Source organism: Lucilia cuprina, chromosome X, assembly GCF_022045245.1.
Source record: "Lucilia cuprina isolate Lc7/37 chromosome X, ASM2204524v1, whole genome shotgun sequence".
Lineage (NCBI taxonomy): Eukaryota > Metazoa > Arthropoda > Insecta > Diptera > Calliphoridae > Lucilia > Lucilia cuprina.
Genome location: NC_060949.1, coordinates 8,202,509 through 8,230,442, shown reverse-complemented (window position 1 = coordinate 8,230,442; position 27,934 = coordinate 8,202,509). Strand labels below are relative to the sequence as shown.

Genomic DNA, 27,934 nt, shown 5'->3' with positions numbered 1-27,934 from the left:
TCTTGATTACTTCGTATGGACCTATATATTTAGGTTGAATTGGTTTTTTAATTGTATCATCTCTTATCCAAACGAATTTACATTCATTTATATTTTTGAATCTAAAAACTGTATTAGAAAAATTAGTTGGACTTTGAGGTTTTAGGTTTTTCATAATTTCTTTCAGTGAGAAAATAAATGTTGAATTTGACTGCAAATTTGACAACTTTGGCTCTAAAAATTCACCAGGAAGAGAAACATTTTCACCATAAACAAATTCTGCTGGTGAAGCTTGTAGATCTTCCTTAAATGATGCACGTAATCCTAATAACACTATAGGTAATGTCTTAGTCCATTGTACGTTATCATGACATGATATTGACGTCTTGAGAGTTCTATGGAACCGCTCTACCATTCCATTGGATTGTGGGTGGTATGCCGTAGTGTGTTGAATTTTTGTGCCAATAGATTTTAATACATCATTAAAAGTTCTCGAAGTAAATTGTCTACCTCGATCACAAATGATTGTATCAGGACAGCTAAATCTTGATACCCAATTGTTTACAAATGCAGAGGTTACTGATTCCACAGTACAATCGTGCAAGGGAATTGCTTCCGGCCATCTGGAGAAACGATCAATTATTGTCTGTATGTGAGTAAATCCTTCAGACTGTGGTAATGGACCGACTAAATCCATATGTATGACCATAAATCTCTGTGAGGTTATTGGGAAGTTACCAGGTTTACTTTTATTGTGTTTTGTAATTTTTGTTTTTTTGGCAAGACTGGCAGGAATTATTCCACATTTTGCAATCTTTGTTCATTTGTGGCCAAACGAAACGTTGAGATATCAATTTGCGTGTGAATCATATCAAAAACTGGTTTTCTATATTGTTGAGGTAAATAAGGTCGAATTCTATGTCTTGAAACATCACAATATATTTCTACATCACTACCGGGTAGTTTATACAACTGAAGTTGAAGACTGGTTGACGATTTCAAAAGGTCTTTTAACTCTTCATCAGTATTTTGCGATTCAGAAAGCTTGGTATAGTTATTGATGATATATCTTCTATACGAGATAAAGCATCAGCAACATTGTTGGATGAGCCGGATATATGGACAATATTTGTGGTGAATTGTCCTATAAAATCCAAATGTCTTCGCTGCCTGGGTGTGGCTTTTAAGGGATTTTGAATAAAGGCAAACGTTAGTGGTTTATGATCAGTGAATAAAGTGAATTCTTTTGCTTCTAATAAATACCGGAAATGTTTAATGGCTTTGTATGCGGCAAGCAATTCACGATCATATGTACTGTACTTACATTCAGCAGGGCTTAACTTCTTGGAAAAGAATGCAAGGGGTTGCGAATTACCATTTACTTCTTGTTCCAGGACAGCTCCAACGGCAAAGTCTGAAGCATCGACCTTCAATGAAAGTTGGGCATCTTTAACGGGATGGGCTAACATTGTTGCATTAGCTACCTGCATTTTACAGGTTTCAAATGCTTCTTCAGATTCTGTATTCTAGTTCACTAAACGTTTATCGTTTTTAACGGAACCTTTGAGATACTCGTTAAGCAATGTATGATGTTTCGCAGCATGAGGAATGAACCTCCTGTAGAAATTAATCATACACAAAAAGCGTCGGAGATCTTGAATGGTTTTTGGTTTTGGATAATTAATTATTGCTTCGCATTTGGATTTCATAGGTTCACTTCCATCGGGTGTAATATGGAATCCAAGAAAATCCACTGTATTTGAACCAAACTCACATTTTGCTGGATTTATCACAATACCGTAATCTTTAAAACGTTTAAAAAGAGTTCGAAGATGTTTTGTATGTTGTTCTTCAGTATACGAGGCAATCAATACGTCATCAATGTATACGAAGATGAAATCTAAATCTCGGCATATTTCATCCATTAGTCTCTGAAAACTTTGTGCTGCGTTTCGCAAGCCAAATGGCATTTTTAGAAATTCATACAAACCAAATGGTGTTATGATAGCGGTTTTGGGAATGTCGTCTGGATTCATTGCTATTTGGTGGTATGCTCGTACGAGATCAATTTTAGAGAAAATGGTTCGACCATGTAAAATATGAACGTAATCGGTAATTAGTGGAATGGGATATCGATCAGGAATAGTTATTTTATTCAACTGACGATAGTCCCCGCAGGGTCGCCAATCTCCATTCTTCTTGGAACCATATGTAGAGCATTTGACCACATACTTTTGGATGGACGTATGATACCATTTTCAAGCATGAATTTAAATTCGTTTTTTGCAATGCTTAATCTTTTTGAATCTAATGGTCTTACCATTGATTTAACTGGTGGTCCTGACGTTTCAATATGATGATAGACGTTGTTTGATTTTAAGTAAACAGATGTTGATACGTTATGAATTTCTGGAAATTCTTCAAGAAGTTTTTGATAAACTGAATGATCTTTCAGAATTGTTGAAATTCCAAGCACTGGGGTTTCTTTTACTGAACCAGGTGATGAAATTAATGTCTTACCATCAACAAGGACACGATTTTTTAAATCTGGTAACAGATGAAAATGTGTTAAAAAATCAAATCCAATTATGGGTTTTGTTACATCTGCTATAATAAACAGCCATGTGAACGATTTTCGCAGACCAAGATCTAATTGAAGGAGTTTAGTTCCAAAGGTTTTAATGCGTGTGCCATTAGCTGCAAAAAGTTGTACGTTTGAGAATTTATCATTTGATTTGTATTTCGATTGAGGAATAACAGAAACATCAGCTTTCTTTTACTGAACCAGGTGATGAAATTAATGTCTTACCATCAACAAGGACACGATTTTTTAAATCTGGTAACAGATGAAAATGTGTTAAAAAATCAAATCCAATTATGGGTTTTGTTACATCTGCTATAATAAACAGCCATGTGAACGATTTTCGCAGACCAAGATCTAATTGAAGGAGTTTAGTTCCAAAGGTTTTAATGCGTGTGCCATTAGCTGCAAAAAGTTGTACGTTTGAGAATTTATCATTTGATTTGTATTTCGATTGAGGAATAACAGAAACATCAGCTCCAGTATCTATTAAATAGACGCATTGGGTTAAGCAATGTCTCGAATAAAAAGGCGGCTTGATGTATTCGTTGTTTCGGTGGCCGCAACATCCGAAACATTATTTAGTTTTTTGGATATTTGCATGGGGATTTACACTTTTTGGCTTTAGAACCAAACTTATAATGAAACCAGCAGTATTCATTGTTACCATTTCTTGATTTTGATCTCTTGCGTGAGAAACTTCTTTGACGGCTCCTACCTCGACCGAATTCCTGAAATTACTTTTGAAGTGATTCGATTTGTTGGGATAATTCTTGAAAAGCATCGTTTTGTGGTGTTGTTATTGATGAAATATTTAAGGGACGGGCAATATCTATAATTTTGTCGGCTTGTTGGGCAAGTTTAGTTATATCTTGTTGTTCACTAATAGCGAGAATTGATCTTACATTCTCCGGCAGTTGCTCCAGAAACAATGATTTGATAACATTATCTCCGACTTGACCACGTCCTAAGTTTTGCATGGTTCTTAGAAAATGAGAGGGCTGTTGATCACCAAGAATTTGTCCACTGAGTAATCTCTTAAGTTTCTTTTCATCGGATTCACTAAATAGATTTATAATTCTCCTCTTAAGGGTCTCGTATCTATTACCGACTGGGGCAGTTTCAAGAATGTCACTCACCAAGTCTAGGGTACTAGCATCAATGTTTGCAACTAAGTGGCGAAATTTGGTTTCGTCTGATGTGATTCTTGCAATTGAGAAAATTGATTTTATTTGTAAAAACCATACACGGGGGTTTTTTGGCCAAAATGGAGGAAATTTCTGAAGTTGGCTTGATGTTGCAGAAATTTCTTGAGGTGGACATGTATTGTTTAGAGTTTCACCTATTGCTTGATCCATAAGAGTATCATCGTTGTTATCTGTTGAAGTGTTGGCTCTTTGTGGTGTGCGGGTAAGAGACATCTTAGAATTTCTTTGTCGGGGTCACCAATTGTAGTGGATATATTATGATGTTTTCTTTTTAAAATTTTAATTAAGAATGAGCAGCAAAACTACAACATGTGATCGATAGAGAATCAATAGACAAATCGAACCATGTATAGATTTTATCCCTAAGTACTTTCCATTAGCCGGTGTACCGTAACAAACTTTGAAAAATTTGCAAAGTAAATGAAAAAGTTTTTATACTAAGAAATTTTAAAATATTCGTTGAGCAGCAAAACTATAATATGTAATCGATAGGGTATTAATAAACAAATCGAACCGTATATAGATTTTTTTCCTGAGTACTTGCCATAAGACGGTATAACGTAACAAACTTTGGAAAATTGGCAAATTGACAAATTTAATAAAAAAGTTTTTATACTAAAAAATTCGTTGAGCAGCAAAACCAAAATATGTCATCGATAGGGGATCAATAGACAAATCAAACCGTATATAGATTTTTTTCCTGAGTACTTGCCATAAGACGGTATAACGCAACAAACTTTGACAAATTTGCAAAATTCAATGAAAAAGTTTTTATACTCAAAAATTTTTAAATATTCGTTGAGCAGCAAAACCAAAATATGTCATCGATAGGGGATCAATAGACAAATCGAACCGTATACAGATTTTTTCCTGAGTACTTGCCATAAGACGGTATAACGTAACAAACTTTGACAAATTTTCAAAATTTAATGAAAAAGTTTTTATACTCAAAAATTTTAAAATATTCGTTGAGAAGCAAAACCAAAATATGTCATCGATAGAGGATCAATAGACAAATCAAACCATGTATAAATTTTTTTCCTGAGTACTTGCCATAAGACGGTATAACGTAACAAACTTTGACAAATTTTCAAAATTTAATGAAAAAGTTTTTATACTCAAAAATTTTAAAATATTCGTTGAGCAGCAAAACCAAAATATGTCATCGATAGAGGATCAATAGACAAATCGAATCGTATATAGATTTTTTTCCTGAGTACTTGCTATTAGCCGGTATACCGTAACAAACTTTGACAAATTTGCAAAATTTAATGAAAAAGATTTTATACTAAAAAATTTTAAAATATTCGTTGAGCAGCAAAACTAAAATATGTCATCAATAGGGGATCAATATACAAATCGAACTGTATATAGATTTTTTTCCTGAGTACTTGCCATAAGACGGTATAACGTAACAAACTTTGACAAATTAGCAAAATTTAATGAAAAAGTTTTTATACTCAAAAATTTTTAAATATTCGTTGAGCAGCAAAACCAAAATATCTCGTCGATAGAGGTAAAAAAATTTGAAAAATTCACAAATTTAATGAAAAAGTTGTTGTAGTACAAAATTTTAAAATATTCGTTGAGCAGCAGAACTATAATATGTAATCGAAAGGGTATTAATAAACAAATCGAACCGTATATAAATTTTGTTCCTGAGTACTTGCCATAAGATGACATAGTTTAGTTTTGCTGCTCAACGAATATTTAAAAAATTTTAGTATAAAAACTTTTTCATTAAATTTGCCAATTTTCAAAAGTTTGTTACATTATACCGTCTTATGGCAAGTACTCAGGAAAAAAATTTATATACGGTTCGATTTGTCTATTGATCCGCTATCGATCACATATTTTAGTTTTGCTGCTCAACAAATATTTTAAAATTTCTTAGTATAAAAACTTTTTTATTTAGTTTGCAAATTTTTCAAAGTTTGTTACGGTACACCGGCTAATGGAAAGTACTCAGGGATAAAATCTATACATGGTTCGATTTGTCTATTGATTCCCTATCGATCACATGTTGTAGTTTTGCTGCTCAACGAATATTTTAAAATTTTGTACTATAACAACTTTTTCATCAAATTTGCGAATTTTTCTAAGTTTGTTACGGTACACCGGCTAATGGAAAGTACTCGGGGATAAAATCTATACACGGTTCGATTTGTGTATTGATCCCCTATTGATGAATAGATCTACTAAGACGGGATTTTTCGAAATTCATATGTTAAGGGGGTAAAAACGAGTAAATTCGGTATTTCCTAAACTAGAAGATACAAAAGAAGTTTAATGCTCATCTTCGTGTTCTTAAAAAATAAGCGGACAGGTGTCTGGTACTTTTTCATATTCGGTCCCTTTAGAGAATAAACGGGTAAAAACTGTATATTGGTACTTTTTTTGCATCCCGTGTATTTTTTAAACCAAAGAACATACAAAAAATATTTTTGACTCCTTTGAAAAAAATATGTGTTTAGTACTTTTTGCTTATTCGAACGATTAAGGGGTGCAAATTATACCTACTTTTGATATCTCTCATATTTTCTGAGAATCGATACATAATTGACCCTACCCCTGTATAAGGTCTCCTCCAGCAAGTAATTTTAACGCTTTAATGGCTTAAAAAACAAGTACAGCGATAAGACATAATCTCCAAATGTTATGAGGATTAGTTTATAATTGACCCTGCCCTAAAAAAATTAAGTAAACGTTAACTGCCTGGAAAATGCGAGTACAGCGGAAACAATTGGAGATAACTATGTTTATTACAAGCCAAAATCTCTCTACCAAATCTTATGAACATCAGTTTATAATTGATCAGAAAATTACTTTAGCGCTCACAAATGGCTTAGTAATAGCAATATAGTGGTAAAATTTATCACAAAGGCACTATTTCGAAAATCACTCTGATGTCTATATTAATTTCGAATAGTAAAGTTCAGTATATATCAAATGAGAAGACCTTCCAAAATTTACTTTAATTTTATGACACAAAATTTGATGGTGTTTTTGAATTTTCGTTTTTCGACTTTTAAACAAATTTTTATTTTGTCATACATTTTTTTTATTATAAAATCGTACAAAATTAGGTGGTACAGCATTTAGGAATAGAGAGATTACCACAATTTTTCTAACATATAAAACGGCTCGCTAACAAAGTAGCGGGTTTTTTATATATATAATTATATGAATTAACAAAGAAAATTAAAAAAATATATACAAATTACATCAAGGAAAATCTTTTCGTACATATTTGGCTTAATTAAGTTTTAATGAAAGTTTTATAATATTAAAAATTACATTGTTAAAATTAAAGTATGTTTTATTTGGCAAAAATTATCAAAAATCAACTAGTAATAAGATGTAAAAAATTTAAAATTTTTATATATAATAAAGCTACGATCAGACCTATCAAACATTTGATGAAAAATACGTAACCACTATTTTTTGTACATTTATTTTTGATTCTGCATGATTTTTGTAACTACAGATATTGTCGAAACAAATAATAAAGATATTCTGAACTGGTGTCGTCAAAGATATATTATGTTTGTGCAAATAAATATATATCTTAGGGAAATCAAAATGTAGATTTTTTAGGGGTCACGTCATTTTCGTCAAACACTTGATAGGTGTGAACGTAGCTTATCTCATAATTTTGTTTGTGAATATATGTATGTTAGTAGTTTGTAAGTACCGAAAAGTTTCTTTATTATTAATTTTAATTTTCGATGTTCAACCCAAAAAGTACCAACTGGTACCCCTTTTAGTACTTTTTCTCTGCCCATTAACGAAATAAAAATTCTATTCCAAAAAGTTGCAACATGAACGGCGATAAGCTTTAAACTGTTTTTGTGTTTGTATCTTTTCTAGTTTAAGAGAGGTTACGTAATTCGTACGTAATTCAAACTGAATTAAGTATAGCTTGTGTAATTCGCAGCTGAAAAAAATGTCATTCAGTCAGTCAGTCAGTTACGTTAGAATTTTATATATAAAGTTATGGCCTATTTAGGCTAGATTATTTTGAAGAAATAAATTGAAATTTAATTTGGATTATGCGATTTGTTTGCAGATTAATGATATTGATGTTAGTCAATTACCACAACAGCAGCAAAAGACTGCTCTAAGCATGCTGTTAAATGAAGAGACTGATAACGTAGTGCTGGAATTAAAACGAAAATCTTGTTGGAATACAAACCCGAATGTAGACTTTGATGATATTGAAATTAGCAAGAAACTGTGTTATCTAAAAATTCATCACAATACCCCCTTGTTAGATAATAATTCTTCTCCAACAACAATAGGTTCGGATATAATTGTTAATCTGCATTTACCAACTTCAACTCTTCAACAATATTGTATGGCAAAATCAACGCAGACCGAAGATATAGCTTTTTATGTGCACGAACATCTACGTAATATACAAAAGGATACGGAACGTCTTATAGAGCATGAACACAATTTATTTGAGCAGAGTTTGGCCCCGGAAATAGATATCGAAGTAAGTAAAAAATTGTAGAATAATAGTGTGTATTATTTTCATTCAGTTTAAGTTACGTTATCCCTTTTGATATTGTTTTTCAAAAAGACTTACGTATTGATTTTAGAGAATTTATAATATCTGAAAGAGTCATTATTATATATCTTGAAGTTTAGGAATTTATAAACTTTATTAACATCTTTCAGGAAATAACGTTAAGAAAATCTGATAGTAATGAGCGTTTGGGAATAACTGTATGTTATAGCAGTTCTGACGACTATGCGGAAGGTGGAGGGAATATCTGTGGAGAAATTTACAATGAAACAGTTGTAACTGAAGTATATATTAGTGATATACATCCGGATAGTGTTGCTGGCCGTGATGGACGTCTAAGACAAGGCGACCAAATATTACAAATAAACGGAAAGGACATAAAAACCCGACCGGAAACAGAAACACTAATTGCGGAAAACAATAACGCTGTTACGTTATTGGTTAGCAGATATTTATATGCTGTAAGAATTTCTCATTTGGATTTATTACATTGTGTGCAATTAATTATTTTATGTTTATCTATTAGGATGAGGATGATTTTAATGACCCTTCAACAAATGAGGATGATGATGAAGTTCTTGTTGTAGAGGACGACGAAGACGATGATGATGAAGATGATGAATTCTATGAGGAAAATAACATGACGTATGTAAATTGCGTGATAAATAACGATTGCTGTATAAACGCTACTGAAGAACTCGACAAAGCTTTAATGTCACAAGTAGTCCAACAAGAACAATTGCAACAAACTGGGGAAAAACTGGAAAAATTAAGAGAGAAAAGCAATATAACTACTTCTACCTCTATTATACAGTCAAATTCAGCATATCAAACTACAAGTCTCAAGTCCACCAGTGATGGTCAAAAAGAAAAGCTTGTCAAAAATGAACGGAAATCTTGGATAACTGGATCATCTTCAAGCACAAAATCTGGGAAGAATTTAAAACCAAATTCGGGCAAAATTGAAGCAATCCCAGGCGTTAAAACACACGATGACTATGAAACTGAACATATATATGAAACTATACCCGAAGATCCCGAATCTGAGCCTTTTTACTGCTCACCTTATGATAGTTCAGTTTATGTTAATGCAATCACATCATGTTCTTCTACTACTATTACAGATGCTTTGCAACATTTACAACAAAAACAGCGAGTTGCTCAATGGTTGGGTATGAAGCCCTTACAGGATATTTGTGCAACGACCGCCCCTCGGCAGTCTGTGCGAAGCAATAATGGAGGAGGACGCTCCTCCGCATTTTTTAACAAAAGTGGAACTGGTACAGTTCGAAGTGCTATAACCACACTGACGAATGGATCGGTTGACTGTATTGTAGGTAATATTGCTCTTCCTGGTAACTGCCAACTCGAAGATCAGGACAATTCATCCAGTGCTTATAATACAGGTGGCTCCAATAATAGTGTTTCTCCTCTAACATTAATGTTAAATCCTAAAAATCGTTCCGACCCAAATCATACTTTAGCGGCATCTGCCATTAATCCTCCAACGAATGGAGTAATTGATGATGGTATTGGTCTCCAACAAATACACCAAAAATCTTCCACCCAGCAGAAAACACACTCTCCAAAAGATAAGTCAAAAATCACCAGTCCCAAAGGTAGTACTTTTCAAATTAAAGCAAATGCCGGTCCTCATAAAGTGGCTGTTATGGGTAAGTTGGTAAATCTTTTATATTTTTACATTTTATTTTACTAAACTATTTATTTTACTAAACTAACCTATGCAGACGTACAAATGCATCCAAATATTTTGGACAAAAACACTACTATTAACAAAGAATCTAATGTTCATCGAAATATGTTGCTAAAACAACATTTATTTAATCAAAAAATTTCCTTAGAGAAATCTCTACAACCTCACCCTCTTCAACAAAGAACGCCATGTTATTACCAACAGCAACCAGATCAAATCCAGTGCCCACAGTTTACAGCTCCTAATTTAAGTCAATATCATTTTGTAAGCAGTCAAGAGGTATGTAATAAATACTTTTGATATATTACAATGCACAAAATGCACTTATAATTAAGTGCAAAATCAAAATGCATTTACAAATGTATAGGTAATCACAAAAATAATTTTTATTAGAGTAAAAAAGGTCTAAAAAAAAAATAAAAAACTACAAACAATCGACAGTATTTGTTAAGCGTCTATCTTCTATCTATGACAGCGGCGGCCATGAGTTTAGCACATTTGAGATCAAATATTTCCTATTTTAATAAATAGTTTTTAATGCGTAACACATGTCCTTCGAGGGTCACGACACAGTTTTAAACCAACCAGTTTGATTTACAAAGTTTAGGATATTCTTTAGACGTATCCCAGATAGCTTATCCAGACAAGATAAAGCAGCTTTCATTGAATGATGGTCAATAACAGAGAAGATGAGGTATTGTTTCCTCTTCCTCCTCATTGTTACAACTTCTACAGTAGTCGTTATATTCGAGACCCATTCTTCTGGCGTGATTGCCAATAATACAGTGTCCCGTTATGACTGATACCAGCACTCTTATCTGTTCCCTGCGAAAGCTTAATAGTAAGCTTGACCTCGAGTTAAGACAGGTGGTTTCACTGAACCATCTGATTTGAGCCATATCATATAGTTCAGTCTGAACCAGTAGTCTGCTATACAGTGTCCAGGAACAATTACAATGTCCAGGAACCCTTATTAGCGTTATCCTAGAATGTCTCGCTATCTCGTTCAAAGATAACCTATACCTAGATGTCGTAAAGACATCCGCTAGGTTTTTGATCGCAGCTTTGCTGTCCGCATATGTACATATATCACCCGATATTTGATAATACCTCAGCCAGTTGGCGACTCGTTTAATAGCAGATATCTCTGCCTGTAAAATACTACAATAATTAGGTAGCCTAAAAGAGGATTTAATTCCAAATCTTTCAATATAAAAGCCACCACCCACTCTTCCGCTCTTCTTGGAGCCGTCAGTGAAAACATTTGTTACACCATCAGTTGAGTGTGACTCGTTTACTAAATTCCTATGGGGAATTCGGATGTGAAAGCATTTGTCAAAGTGAGGTTTCGCGACGCAATAGTCTACATTAAGATGCAAGGACTCAAAGAGTTTAATTATTAGTGAGTGCCCTATACCTCTACTACAGGACCACGAACTACACGCATTTAGCCTGATTGCAGAATTAGGGGCCAGTTGAATCGTCATCAGTACAGCTGGTAACCAATTCATTATGGTTAGCAGGACCTTCGTTGGCGTCGTTCTCATTGCTCCCGTAATCAGGATTGCAATATTTCGTAAGGTACGTTCGATGGCTGCGCAATGAGAAGCGATTTACAGTACCTGCCACCAAACAATAACACAATAGAATAGTATGGGCTTAACAACTGCTTTGAAGATCCAGTTGATACCTTTGGGGTTGACGCCCTAGTTTGAACCAACTGCCCTATGCAGGTGCTTATTTATACTGTTTTGGATGTTCATATTCCAGGATAGTTTACTGTCAACTATTACTCCAAGGTATTTCGCATGATAAGTGAGATTGAGTCTTATTCCGTTTAGCTTTGGAGGCATAAAGTTTTCAACATCCTCTTCGCATTTCTAGTAAAATTTTTGAAACGATGGATTTTCCTCTCTTGATGGAGGGTTTACAAGCAGTTGTGATCGCCATACGGAATGCATCCGTTAGGGTGTGAACTGCTGCGTTAATATCCTTAGTACTTTCTAGAGTAGGGAGAGGAATTAGAGACGAGAAAAGTAGGTTACGTTGAACTTCCCAGTTCGTCTTCCTTCTATTAAGAATACTATTCATATTTCCTCTTATATTACCAATCATAAAGTCTATATATCGATGGTCTGACAATGAACAGTCGTAAGATACGGTCCAATGCGTAATACATTCGCGGTGCTTAGCACTCACAAGCGTAATGTCTAGTACCTCTCTTCTGTTATATATAATAAAAGTGGGTTCTGAACCCCTATTTACTACTTTCAAATTTCTACTAATAATGCACTTGAAAAGTTGCCCACCTCTTATGTTGGTGTCGCTGCTACCCCAAATACCAAGTTTAGGTTTTGAATTTGGACCTTATAGGCCAACCAGGGGCCCGCCGGGGGTCCTCAAATTAGGACACCTCGGCTATGTTAAATTTTTAACATATTAAAATTTTTAAATTTTTACCGTCCTTACTTTAGTTTTTTGATAATAGCGGGTCCAAATTTTCGCCATTTTTTCTTTTATTCGCTTAACAACAAGTTTATATATCAAGCAGTGAAAGAATAATGTAAAAATCTTGACTGAGTCCAAAGTTATAGGCATTTTAATTTAAAAAATTAAAAAAATGCGATTTTTTGCCATTTTTTTTGGGAAAAAAGTATCTTCTTCTTCTTTTTAAGTTATCTAAAAAGTTTTTAAGAAGATATATTTAGAATTTATACTTTTTGGAAAGCTGACTTTACATAAAATACGATAAATGAAACAAAACCTAAAAATTTTTGATACCGAGGGGACCAGGTCCATCCAAAAAAAAAAAACAATTTTTTATGGAAAATTAAATTTTGAGCAAAAATTCTCAAATCGCATAGTCGATATCAAATTATAGTGACCTGTTTTATATGACCCAATATGTTCTTAATCATTTTGTAACGGGTTTCGATAACACCGCCCCTGGTATGGATATAATAGGGAAAAAACCAAAAAATCTCATTTTTGGGATTTTTAAAACTTTTTTTGGGAATTCCGGGATTTCTAATAAGAAAATTCGAACTTTTTATTTAATTTTAGATTTTGAGTAAAAAAATCTACCTAACTGTAAAATTTCATCAAAAATATTCATAAATAAAATTTTTATTGCAATTTGAAAAATTTGTATCTTCGCAAAAACTGAATAAAAAACATTTTTTAATTTTTTAAAAAAAAAGTATTCCGCGAATTTTTTAATTTTCAAAAATTATATACAGTTTTGAAAAATAGACAAAATTACCTTTCCATTGATATATAACATGCCTACCTAATGTTTTTTAAGTGACAAATTAATTAGGGAAAACTCAACATCTTTTAGAAAATTTACCTAGCACTATTATTTTCATCCATAACGTTAACTCTTAAATTTGTTACATATATTAAAAAATTTTCAGGTATTATTTTTTAAACTGTAATGATTTTTACCCCTATAGGTCACTTTAATAGGTAGCTTATTAAAGTGACCTATTGAGGAAAAATTCATTACATAAGGATACGTTAGACATATTAGGTAGAATATCATAACCCTTTAAAAAATAATTTAATTTAAGTACCTGTAATTAATATATAAGACAGGTTTATATCTGTTTGTAATTATTTGTAATTTTCTAACCATGGCGATCGTACTAAAAAAAAATGATTTGTGCTCCATTTTATTTGAACCCTCTTCAGCTCCTTTTCAAGATAAAGTGAACTTCTTATTGAAATATATTGAAACTGCACATAAAAATAAAGTGGATAAAACTGATATATGTAAAATTGAAAATTTTATAAAATCAGTTGATATAAAACTGAAGAGTGTTCGGTATTCCATTGCTAAATTTCGATCGAAATTTTCTGATTGGCTGGATGAATGTGTAGAAGTTGCTATTTGCGTATCAACTGTTGGTGCTCCCTGTAAGCAGTATGAGGATTTGAGCTCAAAATCTAAGAGGAAAAGGTTATCAACTTCACTAGAAACCTTATCTAACGAAAAAGTTTCGGACACTTTTAAAGCAATGTTAAGAAAAGAAAAACAGCCTTTGGATGCCATAAAAATTGCAAATATTCTTCCAACCGCATCACCAAGACGACTGAAAAGAATTGTAAAGAGTATACCCACACCATCATCTGATACAACGTTCACTGAGGAAGAAGCTATTGCGCTTATGTTGCAGCTGGGATTAAGTCGTGATAACTACATAACGTTAAGATAGGCGCTATCTGAAAAAGGAGTGGATGTTTTACCATCATATGACAAAATAAATGAAAAGAAGAAAAGCATTATACCACCTCCTATTGAAATAACTGATCGGAAGGCTGTTATTGGACTCGGCGCTCTACTCGAAAATACTGCTTTAAGGATTGCTTCTGACTTTTCTTCAGACCAACTAAAAAAAATAAATTCTTGTGATCTTCAACTCATTTGTAAGTGGGGATGTGATGGATTATCAGCACTCTCGGAATATAAACAAATCAACACAAGTGAATCATCTTCCGAGTATAAAAGTGTATTTATGGCATCGCTAGTTCCATTAAGAATTCGAAAGTATGCTGACAGCGATTCTCCATCAACCAGTTTCGATGATATTTGGAAGAATTCGACTCCAGGATCCAAAGCTTTTTGTAGGCCAATAAGCTTTGAGTATATAAAGGAATCCAAAACAACAACGCAAGTTCCATAAAACTGGGGTATACTTGCCGGTGCCAGTGGTTCATTACAAAAATTTATATTTTTGTAGACCGAGAGAAATAAGAACAACACGTATTTTTCACAACGTTATAAAGTTTATTTCTCACTTAAACCTCAACCTTGCTTCATGGAGTTCTCACAAGCAGATACACTCTTGCGGTCCAACCACGAGAGTATCACTGGCGGAGAAACTCCCCCACGTCAGATAAGTGTGTTGTTGGGAATTCCAAACTCCGCAACAACCACACTTCATCTAATAAAGAGTATTCTTAAGCAAAGGTTCGTAGCGGTCCAACCACCAGAATCATTGCTTCACAATAGCTCATTTAATAAGATAAATTATTTGCCAGCGGTCCAACCACCGTACAAGTAACTTGTCTTACCTAACTCAAATCGTATTGAAGCAGAAATTAAAAACTTGGAACCTATAACAATCGAAATAGAAAATTATTCGTTTAACATGTCCTATGATTTAAAACTTACAATGATTGATGGGAAAGTTGGAAATGCCATTACAGGAACATCATCTACTTGGTACTGCTACATATGTGGTGATAAAAAATCAGAATTTTCGAATATTTCCAAGCAAAGATCAATAAATGAGGAAACATTACAATTTGGAATATCCCCCCTACATGCTCGCATACGATTTCTGGAACATTTTCTACATTTAGCATATGATTTAAAGTACAGAAGCATACCGAAAAATGCAAACAAAAGTGCAAATAACAATAAGGAGTTAATGGAAATGAGAGCCAGTGAGAAACGAAGAATTCAAGAGGAATTTAAAAAGCGGATGGGATTAAATATTGATAAACCACTCACAGGATATGGAAGCACAAACGATGGTAATACCGCTAGACGTTTTTTTTAAACATTTTGAAACTACTTCCGAAATAACCGGAATTAGTATGGTTACTGCAAAAGGTCAATATTATTCTAATGGCGATAAATAGCAAGCATAAAGTGAACGCAACAAAATTTGGAGAGTATTCTACAAAAGTTTCTAAATTACTTTTGGAATTATATCCCTGGAAAGAAATGACACCTACAGTTCACAAGATATTATGTCATGGAAAGGTCATCATAGAACATAATATTCTGCCTTTAGGAGAGCTTACAGAAGAACCCCAAGAATCGAGGAATAGAGACTTTAAGCATATTCATCAGTTTAGCTCAAGGAAGTGTTCTAGGCAGTCTCAAAATGAAGATATTTTTAATAATCTGATTCTATCTTCTGATCCTGTTTTATCTACTATAAGGAAACGTTGGATTTGCTACAAAACGTTAGCATTTGAAAATATTCATGAATTTAAAGATTTACTTTATCTTTTAGATATGGACTACTGTGATACCGATTATTTTACAAAATTATATTAATTTATAAAAAAAAATAAATAAAGACTATTTTTATATAAAATAAATACTTGTTACAAAATTACCTTTCCATTGATATATAACATGCCTACATAATGTTTTTAAAGTGACAAATTAATTAGGGAAAACTCAACATCTTTAAGAAAATTTACCTAGCACTATTATTTTCATCCATAAGGTTAACTCTTAAATTTGTTACACATATTGATGAAAATAATAGTACTAGGTAAATTTTCTAAAAGATGTTGAGTTTTTCCAAATTAATTTGTCACTTAAAAAACATTATGTAGGCATGTTATATATCATATTCGCGGAATAATTTTATAAAAAAAAGATAAAAAATGTTTGTTATTCAGTTTTTGCGAAGATACAAATTTTTCAAATTGCAATAAAAATTTTATTTATGAATAGTTTTTGATGAAATTTTATAGTTAGGTAGATTTTTTTACTCAAAATCCAAAATTAAATGAAAATTTCGAATTTTATTATTAGAAATCCCGGAATTCCCAAAAAAGTTTTAAAAAATCCCAAAACGAGATTTTTTGGTTTTTTGCCTATATATATCCACACCAGGGGCGGGGTTATCGAAACCCGTTACAAAATGATTAAGAACATATTGGGTCATATAAAACAGGTCACTATAATTTGATATCGACTATGCGATTTGAGAATTTTTGCTCAAAATTGAATTTTACATAAAAAATAGGGTTTTTGTTGGATGGACCTGGTCCCCTCGGTATCAAAAATTTTTAGGTTTTGTTTCATTTATCGTATTTTATGTAAAGTCAGCTTTCCAAAAAGTATACATTCTAAATACATCTTCTTAGAAACTTTTTAGATAACTTAAAAAGAAAAAGATACTTTTTTCCCAAAAAATAGCAAAAAAATCGCCTTTTTTTTAATTTTTTAAATTAAAATGCCTATAACTTTGGACTCAGTCAAGATTTTTACAGGGGCCAACCGGGCCCCTGGTTGGCCTATAAGGTCCAAATTCAAAACCTAAACTTGGCAACACCTCCTCTTTTTGCATACCAAATTTCATTAAAATCGGATTAACCGTTTAGAAGTTACCGAATTATTTCCTCTTTTTAGTCCTATACCACTGTGCGTCACTGAAGCTGGTGTAAGAGACGACTTATCATCAGTACCCGAAGCAGAGTTTTTAACCGTCTTAGCGGTTTGGGCTGCAGCAGCTTTGGAGGTACTTGCTGAGAAGTCCAGAGGTACCTAAGGATAAATACAAATAAAATTCTAAAATATAATAAAATTGTTTAATAAAGTTTTGGGTTTTGAGTCCGTTTTTGAAAATTTAGAAAAAGTTTCCATTGTTTTTTCGTCCACTTTACATTGGTTCCAAGCTACCTAAGGTCTGTTTAGATGTTAAAATCTAAACATAGTGTTCTTCCTAGTTCGTATATTGACTTTGGAGGAGATAAATAAGGAGTTTTGTTTGAATACAAGCCGCTCCCCTATTGTAGTTAGAGATTTTGAAAGACCACTTGGTGAGTTTTTTCTGAAAATTCTTTGGAGCATTTCATCAATTATTCTATTTTATATTTTTTAATGTTATTGATTAAACATCAAATAAATATATTTTATTGATTTACACTTGTTTTAAAAATCTAAACTAATTTTTTACATTGAAACCCAACGAAATTCACTGGAATTCTAAGAATGCAAAATACTTTATACCCTGTAAGTTCTGATGAAATATAAACAAATAGAACAACAAATGCTCTAAAATATGTATTTTAATATTTTTTCATGGTTTTCCTATTTTACACAATCTCTATTTTTAATTGGAAAACATAAATTTACTTTTTACCTGTTTTTTTTTCTAATTTTATTTATGAACAAAAAAATATATATCAAAAAAAGAGGGACAAACAACTAAGTTGATTCACTGTAAATGTTTTGATTGATTTTAAGGATTTTAATTATGGATAAAAACTAAGCCTATTAAAATATAAGAAGGAAAGTTTAGTTGATCATGTCAGTATGCAGGTTTACCACACTGACGAATTGATGATAAAGAGAAGAATCTTTTGTATTATTCAAACCAATTAGGAATAAGTAAGAGTGATATCTTCGTCTGTGCCGAATCTTATATACCCTTCACCATAGTGTATTTTAAACATATTAGTTTTATAAATTTTAAATTTTCCCTGACTACATTATTATTACACCAAAAGCAAAACAAAATGAACAATAACAACGCTAAATGAAATAAAAAACAAAATACACACGGCAATTAAACCAGCAGACATCTAAACATACAAACGCAGAAAAACAAAATTAACAACGCAATAAAACCAATCTACATTCAAAAAATCCAAAAATACGTTCCCACGACAATCAGTTCTTCGCACCGGAACGACTCGGAGTTCAACGAACAACGATCAAGGATTTGTCAACCCAGCCACACCGACTTTACACGTGTCGCTGCTACAACAACAACATCCAAATATACCCTGCCAGCAATTTTGTAGTCGACTACTAGAAAAATTCACTTCTAGTTTACTCTTACAGACTGACTATAAAGAAACTACAATGTAATCCCAGCAAAAAAAGTTAGGGAAAAGAAGTAGAATTTTCACCACAAATAACATACTTGAAGTACTTCCAATTTTGGTGAAAAACCTATGAATTTTACATTAGCGTGTCATTGGAGGGATGTTGTTCATTTTTGACAACTATGAACTACATCTAATCTTATTCATAGATGCAATAAAAATCCGATATTTGGATGTCAAAATAAACCGAATTTTTTCTATGACATGCTCATGTTAATTTCATTGGTTTTTCACCAAAGTTTGATGTACTTCGAATATGTTATTTGTAGTGACTTTTCTACATCTCTTTCCTCACTTTTAACCGGGTTTTCATTTGTAAGGAAATATTTAGTTTATAAAAGCGTAGGATTTTACTAGGGCATTTAAGTTTTTCTTTGCTTAATTTTGTTTTATTCAGGTAACTGAGATTCTATTTTGCTACATTAAGAATTAACTTTTTTTTGGTTTTGTTCTTATATTTACATGCTGGTTTTTGTAATGAATTAACTGATAATGATCTGGCAGTATCATTAATTTGTAATTTTTAGGAGACTTTTTGTTACTGTTAAATAATGGTTGATAATCATTTTTTAAGTGGAGGGTTGCTGTATTATATATTTATTCTGTATAATAGGTATATTTTTTAACATATTGTAAAGTTGATGTCTTTTGACTGGATTTTTTGAGAATTGTTTACTGAGTGGGTAGTAGTCTTGTAATACTATAACTTTATATGCATTTTGCTTTCTTCTGATAAATGAGCTGGAGTTTGTTTATAATTGAAATTAGAGATTGTATTCTGTTGTATATTTTCTATTATGTGAATGGTTTATCATTATTGAAATATTGTATGTTTTATTGATATTAACATGCATATTCCCTTTGTTGGTTATTACCTTTTTGATATTAGTATCACTTGACTGAGTTGTGGTGTTATTATTGCATTTGATGGTACTTTGGTAATGTTGAGGAATTAACTATGTTGATTTGCTTTTGCAGTTGGAAATTCGTTGATGAAATAATACTGTTTTTGGTAGGTTGGAATGTTTAGATTGGTTTTGGAATTGTGTTGTCATTCATATTGTTATTGCTATTCTAGAGTAACTGTCTTTGTGATTATCCAATATGATGAATTACTGATATTGTCATAATTGTGTTTATGGTTTGTTTTATGTGGTTATTGATATTTGTATTGAAATTTTAAATGATTTTGCTGGATACATTATTTTCAATTGTCAATTACTTGTAATTTCATATGTGGGTGCATCATTGAATATCTGTTGACTGATAAAAATTTGCTGGGTATATGTAAATGAGGTATCATTAGTGTTTTTCTTGTAATTGCTTGGATGAGGATTATTTGTGTTGTTTGGATTAATACTTCGAACATTGTTGATGTTGTCTGCTTCATTGTTTTTTTTTATTCAAGATTATTTTTAATATCTTATTGTTATATTATTAGAAGTTGGAACTTTGTATTTTCTTTTACTTTCTTTAAATGATTATTTTATTTAACATGCAGGGTTTCTTTAATTGGTATTTTTCTTGTAGTTCATTGTGTTCTTTATGTGAGACCTTTTTTTTTTTTTTTTTTTTTGATAAGATTTTGATTTATGTTGTATTAGTCCCTCATATTACTCACTAAATACTGTTATTTGTTTCTTTTTAAGGTATGTTATAATGCACGTATTTTAGACCGTTGCTTTGGTATTATTGGTTGCCAAATTATTGTTGTTGGTTCATATCATTTTAATTGCAAGTAATATGCATAGGTTTTTTATTTAGTATTGACTGATTTGTGATATGATTTTTTTTGAGATTGTTTGCCAATTTTGGGAAATTTCTGTTAGCTTTGAAATGGGGGAATGTGTGTGGTTTAAGGATGTTGTGATTGGTCAGTCAATATTGCTGATTTGGATGAATTTACTTGTGACTGTTTTGGTGGAAGATGATTTGCAACTGTTATTGTATGCATGGAGTTTTGTGTTTGTGAGGATTTTTTCTGCTATTATATATTTTTGCTCTTAAGGAATTGTCTTTCACTTTGTTCTTTTAAAGTTAGTCTTGATATTTTTATTATGTAATTGATTGGTAATTTTGGTATTTAAATTCTTTTACATGAGTCGATATTTTTTGGGGTAGTTTAAAACTTTCTTACAATTGACTTATATTTCTTCACAGAAGGTTCAACTGATAGGTGTTTTATAGCTTCATGTTTCTGTCTGATTTGTATTACCTATGTCCTTTACAGTCTGGAGTGTTATTTGCCATATAGTTCCTGTATGACATATTGATTGGTTCTGTGAGTTCATTTTTGGGATTGTTTATGATTTCTATTTTAACCTGTTTTGCTTCTTTGAATTACATTTGTTTGATTGCAAATTATGTAGGAATTTATTTATGATCAATGCGGTACATTTTAATTGTCCTATCGTTATTTTATATAGTATATTATCTTTAAAAAAAAAAAAAAAAAATTAGGTGTAATTTTATTTATATATAATTATGTATTTTGTATTGGAGGAATTATTGTGAAGTAGAAATTTGTAACCGCTTATGGCCTATAGGCTAGGTTATTGAATATTGTTAAATAAAATAAATAAAAAAATATATCATCACATTTTTAGATGTGATTAAGATGTCGTTTGTAAAGAATGATATCAATTATTTTTTGCTGGGATGCAGAGCTGTCTCAAAATTTTGTATTTTGCAACGTAAAGAACCGACTTTTAAATACTAACTATAAGCTAACAATCATATAATACGGGAGTACCCCAAAATTATCTGGAGAGCATTTCGTTTCGACATGTTTTCTCATGTTTCTTTATTATTTGGAATTTTGTTTTACATTTTTGTCATTTTCTTGTATAAGTTGTGAAATTAGAGTCAGTAAATTGGAAAAAATAATTATAAAAGGTTAAATATTTCAAAACTCGGTCCCTAAATTCTTAATTCTGCTGATAATTTAGATTTGGATCAATATGAATCATGGAAATAATGAACAAATCATTCATAACTTTATGGATACCGGCGTTATTATTAGTTCCCCTGCAGAAAGCTGATGTCTATTAATTTTAACGAACTAATATCACAACTTGTATTAAAGCGAAATGTAATTTAGATAACAAGTAGTTAAATTTTAAATATATTTAATTAAAATGTAATTAATTAAGTAGGTAACAAAAGAAAACTATTACTTGACTTTTCTGCAACTAACTTTAAGTTAGTTAATAATAAAAATTTACCTTTAAGCAAATTTTTTAGTAACTAACTTTAAGCTAGTTGAATAGTCATGCAGAGTCGGACAATTGACTACTGCGTAGGACATCGCCATGTTAAAATAGTTGGCTCCATTAAAAATAATCCAAGAATCAACCATAACTAGTGATGAAAAATCGGCTTTTAATGCATTTAAAGTTAGTTGAGTTGCTGCCGGATTCATATACGAACAGAATTCACAAAAAGAAAACTAAAACAAAATACATAACTCAATGAAGCTAACAGCATCCAAACATACAAAACAAAATAAACAGCTGAATAAAACCAAATACATCTACACAGCGTTGTTGTTGCATATTTAACAGAGCATAAAAAAATATGTCCTTTTTATTGAAATTTTCAGAGGTTGTCTCGAATTTTTGCTTTATTTATAGACCGAATATGCGATCTTCTCGAAAGCATGTCTAACAGAATTATTAAAGATTCGGATCACGCCGATATCTGGGGTCCGCTAAAAACTGATTTCAAAAGATAGACGGACATTCCCCCGGCGGCATGTTTCCATGATGAAATCTCCATCATGGTGTATTGCAATCGCCGGGTAAAGAGGTGCTACCAAACATACCGAAAAACGTTTGTCGAGTTATTTAAAAATTATACAGTCAAATGGATTATAATACTTTTTATTGCAGACTTTGCTGGTGGAGTGTATATAATAATCGGCACAGCCGAATGTAGCACTCTTGTTTCTCTATTAAGATAAGATTTCATGAATTTTACAGTTATCTCTCCGAATTTTCAATGTAGATCTTCGTGGGTCTCTGAGATGAAGTTTACCTTACTAGTACAGTCCTTTTAAACTTACCGCTTGAATACCATAGAGGGCAGTGAAACTCTAAAACACTTTCTTTGCTATTTTCAGGCATTCGTGGAAGTTAGATCCAAGTATCTTAGGAGTGATATTATTCCGGAAATAACATTAATCACAAACACTGCTTGGAAAATTCTTAGAAATAACGTCCAGAACACTTAGTTTCTGAACATTTAGTAAATTGTTTTAGTTAAAAATAAGGTGGTTAAAAATAATGCCTTTTTGAAAATTAAATGATGTGCAATTTAAACATCGATATTAACATATTAACAATGTTTAACATCGATGCAAATTATGGAAACGTCGATGTTGCAAAGAGTGATGTTGCATCTCAAAAATATACCGAAACTCACAGAATTAAAAAATATTTTATTATATTTTTGTATATAATATAATTACATATATAATTTAATTTCAATTACTTTCATTCGCAGGTAAACAATTTGTCACTTAATAACAAAATACCAAAGTCTGCCACTACTGTAGCTGCAACCATCGCCAATAATCCTAAAAAGGAAGAGGAAACAATGGTTTGGAAAGTAAAACGGCGACCCGATGGTACACGTTATATTGTAAGAAGACCAGCAAAAAATCGAGTAATTAAAGATCGTAACGCACGTATGAATGTGGAACGGTTACGGAACGACATAACTACAACAGAGGATGATACCATATCTGAAATTAAAACTGGACGTTACTGGACAAGAGAAGAACGTAAAAAGCACATTGAGAAAGCTAAAGAAAGACGGCAACAGCAGCAGTTAATTCAGCAACAGCAAAATAAGACGCATCTAGCCTATGATGATTCAACGGCTGCAACCTTATGCATAGGAGATAAAATTCTGCAGGATCCTTGTGAGCGGGACAAGGTTAAGCATCATCAATACCTAAACTTAATTAGACAACATCAACAGAAAACCTCACAGCAACATTACCAATTGCAATTTAATTCAGCCGAAGATCATAAACATTCTGCAACTTTACACAACATGGAAAGTCCAACAAAGAAATCATCATCAACATTACCAACAACATCCGAAGAGTTTTCTACCGTAAAAGCGAACATGGATCATTCAGAACTTTTAAATTCTAATGTTTTTACATCCTCAGAACACAATCAAATTAATAGTTCACTGCAATCAGTTACAACCACATAAAAAATTTTATTTTTAGAATAAGGTAGATGGTCGGTGAAAATCGACTATGTAATATCCTACACCGTTTAAGAGCGGCACAAATAATTTGTAACTAATTTTTTAGTGCTTTTAGCTTTTTGTTTTTTGTTAAGCGATTCCATAAATACGTATTATATTACAATTCATATATGTAAATAAAATACGCTGATCTCAAATTTTATTTATATTTGTATGTACAAGGTATTGTCAGACTTTTTTTAAATTAGTTTTTAAGTGCAAATGAAAATATGTAATTTAATGTTATTAAAGCTGTTATTGAAATTACTGCTAGTTTGTTATAAAAACATACTGTATTCTATAGGAATTATTCAAACATTACTCCAAAACATTCAGGTGAATTGTTTCACTATATCGACAAAATTTAAATAAAAACTATTTTATTATAATCTTTGTTTAAGTTTGATAGAGTGTTGGTATAAATTTATTGTTCCGTATGTAACATTAAGAAATATTCACCTGAGACCCGATAAAGTATATACACTAGTAGAAAAAGTCTGCGTACACGAATTGAATTGACATATAAAAAGTAACAAACTAATTTACACAACATATTTTTATTAATTCAAAAATAGATTTCATTGTTCAGTGTTACCATTCTTTTAAAATGTTATAAAACTTAATCTTAAATAAGTTAAAGTTACAAAAAAGAAAACAAAAATAAAATAATTCAATAAAAAATGTACGCAAAAGTCTGCGTACAAAATTGTTCTTACTATTTTTTTAGTTAGTAATCCTGTATAATTTTTAATGTTTAATAGTATTATTTGCGTTTTATTGACTCAGGTAACCTTTTTGTCATAGACTGGACTATTTTTTCTTGTTATATTTCTCCATTTACTCTGCATAACCTCTTTAATCATGGCTTTGGAAGATATTTAATAATTTCTTGGCTTGATTATATGTTTTTTGGCAAACACTATTCTCTTTCGGCTGTTAACAAAAGAAAGATATGCTTTTCTATGGCCTACACAGTCAATGAAACCCTTTTTTTAGTTTTTTTATTTACTTCGACATCCTTTGCTATATTTAAAGCGGCTATTTTAATTTTTATTTTAAATTGAACTTTTTTGTCGGATGAATGGGCTCTTCCAAAAGCCTCACCAATTTTCGTCAAACTTTGACCTTTTATTCCACAAATTCACTATAATCTCACGTTCTGCAGGATTTATCTCTTTTCCCGAGAGGTGAGAGGTGGTGATAGAGGTTATATATAACTTCGTTATTCCGTGTTACACACGGAATAACCAGAATCAGAAAATATACACTTTGTGTTTCTTTATAGAATTCTGTGTCGAACACGCCTGTGTAAAACGCGCTCACGTAAAAACGAAGCTAAGTAAATTAATAAAGTCGCAACACTTTTTTTCTCCATGAAAGCATATACCTCCGCTACAAAGGTACATATTGCCGGAAATGTGTTTATTGTCTATAGCTTCCGTTGGTATGTCGAAATCTTCAGAAAATTTTACAAATTAATGTTATTTATCAATAATTCATACAAAGAAACTTTTAGGATTGGTATAACGTCACCTCCCGAAAAATTGCTTATACGCCCATAATTCATTACTTATTTAAAATATTTATACAAAATTTGGCACAGATATTAATTCTGTGTATAGAAATGTTACCGTAACTCATACAATGTCTCCTCCCAAAAATCACGTAAACGCATATAACTCATTACCTAATTGAGATATTTGTACAAAATTTTGAACAAATATTATTTTTATATACGCAAATGTACACAAAATTAGGCAAAAATAATTCTTCTGTACTCAGAAATGTAACAATGATTTTTTCCTATCGTTGCACAATTGGTCATCGCTGTCGTACAAGGTTTTCTTCAAATATACACTTGAACGCAAACTTATTGCCAATAATGAAATACAAAATTTGGCACAAATATTAATTTAATATACAGAAAAGATACTGTAAATTTGATTAACAATCATCCATAATTAAGTTAAAATTTAAATTACAAACAACTATTAATTCTTATTAATGGGATTAAATGTTTTGTCAATATTTGTACGCAGATATTTTCTACGTATTGTTCGTATGTATCGGATAAATTTAAATATAATACAATTTTTATTTTTTTTTTTTTGCTTAAATTGGAGGGTATTCAAAATACAACACAACTGAATAAAGTACTCTAAATTGTTCTTACACGGATTTCTTTAGAACTGTGGCCATATACATGTTGAAAATTTCAATCAATGACAAACTGTAAAATTAATACTATTGAGTCCATTTCTTTATTTACGATTAAAAACAGACAGTGTGTTTGAAATATAAACTATAAAATAATCTAATATAAGTTTAAAAAGAACTGTTTTATTTTTCCAAAAAATTTTTGTTCTAACGGTATTATGCATTGATTTTAAAAAATATATTTCCCAAATCTATTACAAAAATATTACAATATGTAATTTGATTTTGTTAAGAAAGTAACAAAGAAAAAATAATAATGTTGAAAACATACAACTTTGCCATTCTCGACTTGAATTTAATATCAAATATTTAAGTATAAATATTTTTCAATAGACATTTGACTTTTTTGTTTCACGATGCTTTTGAAATAAACTGAGGTAATTTCTTAAAGTGACAAAATTTTTAAAATTAATTATCCGGTTTGACTCAACTAAACTATAATCCTACAAATTTTTCAAATAAAAGGTTACCAAAAACTGCAGTAACTAACAGATTTCAAATTTATTAATTATTAAATCCAATAATTTATATCATTTTTTAATTCATTATGAGCAAAACCAATAATTTGTAAAAACATATATGTGTCCTACTAAGTCTCCGCCATTTCATATAATTAAAGTTTAATTGTGTATAATACGTATTATGTAATGGTGCTGGATATTAAATTAAATAAATATAATAGCACATTCAATATACCATTAGTTATTTTTCTAAGTATGTTTGAAGAGTGCAATAAACATTTAGTTAACTATTAACTTAAGAGTTAACCAAATTTACCTGCCTAATTAAATAAAAGATAATTATTATAAAAAGCTAAGCCAAATTGTATTAATTATTTGTGAAATAATGAGAACAAGTTCTTGTGGTTTAGAACACACTACGGTAAGATTTTGTAAAAAGAGAAGTTTTGTGAAATGTTTTTAATTTTCGGTCTTTTTATTTTCTGTAATTGCTTTCAAAATTTCTAATGGAAAATTTATGCAATATTTCAATATATGATAATTTGTTTCTTATGTTTTGGCTAAATTTAATTTATTTCCAAAATAAACCTAGCCTTTTGGCTATAATCGGTTACAAATTTCTACTTAAAAAATATAATATAATATAATAATATAAATATAATATATAATATAATATAAAAAATATAATAAATAAGAATTATAAGATTGAAAATAAAATCAATTGCATTATATATATAAAAAGTTGTACCACCAAAATTAAAAATCTAACTCAAAATGTCAAAATATTAATAATGGAAGTTCATCACAACCAGCCAAGAAAAACAATCCCACCAAAATCAGGATACTGTATCCCTGCCGTAACAACAATCGACCAAATTAAAAGATAGAAGCGTGATCCATAATCTCTAAAAAGTATAAAAATATGAGAGCCTGTTAGCTAACCGCACCCTTAGCTATAAAATATAATAGGAATGACTACCCAACATAGAAAACAAAGTCCCAAAAAAAACAAGTTCCATATTGAAATAATGTAATCAGAAGTAAGAACAATAACACTATCCACAAATTAAACTCCAAAGCAAAATAGTTTTGACGCCTCCATAAAATGTCTAAGACTAACAATTCAACCAGTAACTAATATGTCAAATAAAACCCCATGACAACTCACCAACTCTTTTAAGAATAAACCACCATAACACAACCAAATAAACTATAAATCCCATGATTCACGAGAAGAAATTGAGTGACATATAAAAAACCAAAAATATTGAAAAAAAGAATGAAATAAAAATAAAATACCAACGATCACATTTTTAAATATATATTGAGCCTGATCCC

General features: G+C 31.1%; 1 protein-coding gene across 1 annotated transcript in view; it reads left to right on the top strand.

Annotated features, from left to right (window-relative positions):
* LOC111690109 (slo-interacting protein 1) overlaps window positions 1-26,952 on the top strand; it is a 41,611-nt gene extending 14,659 nt beyond the window's left edge. The window contains exons 2-6 of the mRNA XM_023452568.2: window positions 7,838-8,266; window positions 8,452-8,760; window positions 8,826-9,972; window positions 10,048-10,292; window positions 23,160-26,952. Of these exons, the coding sequence (XP_023308336.2) occupies window positions 7,838-8,266; window positions 8,452-8,760; window positions 8,826-9,972; window positions 10,048-10,292; window positions 23,160-23,882 (2,853 nt within the window). The 3' untranslated portion in view covers window positions 23,883-26,952. The remainder of the gene's footprint in view (window positions 1-7,837; window positions 8,267-8,451; window positions 8,761-8,825; window positions 9,973-10,047; window positions 10,293-23,159) is intronic.
* Window positions 26,953-27,934: the final 982 nt, after the last annotated feature.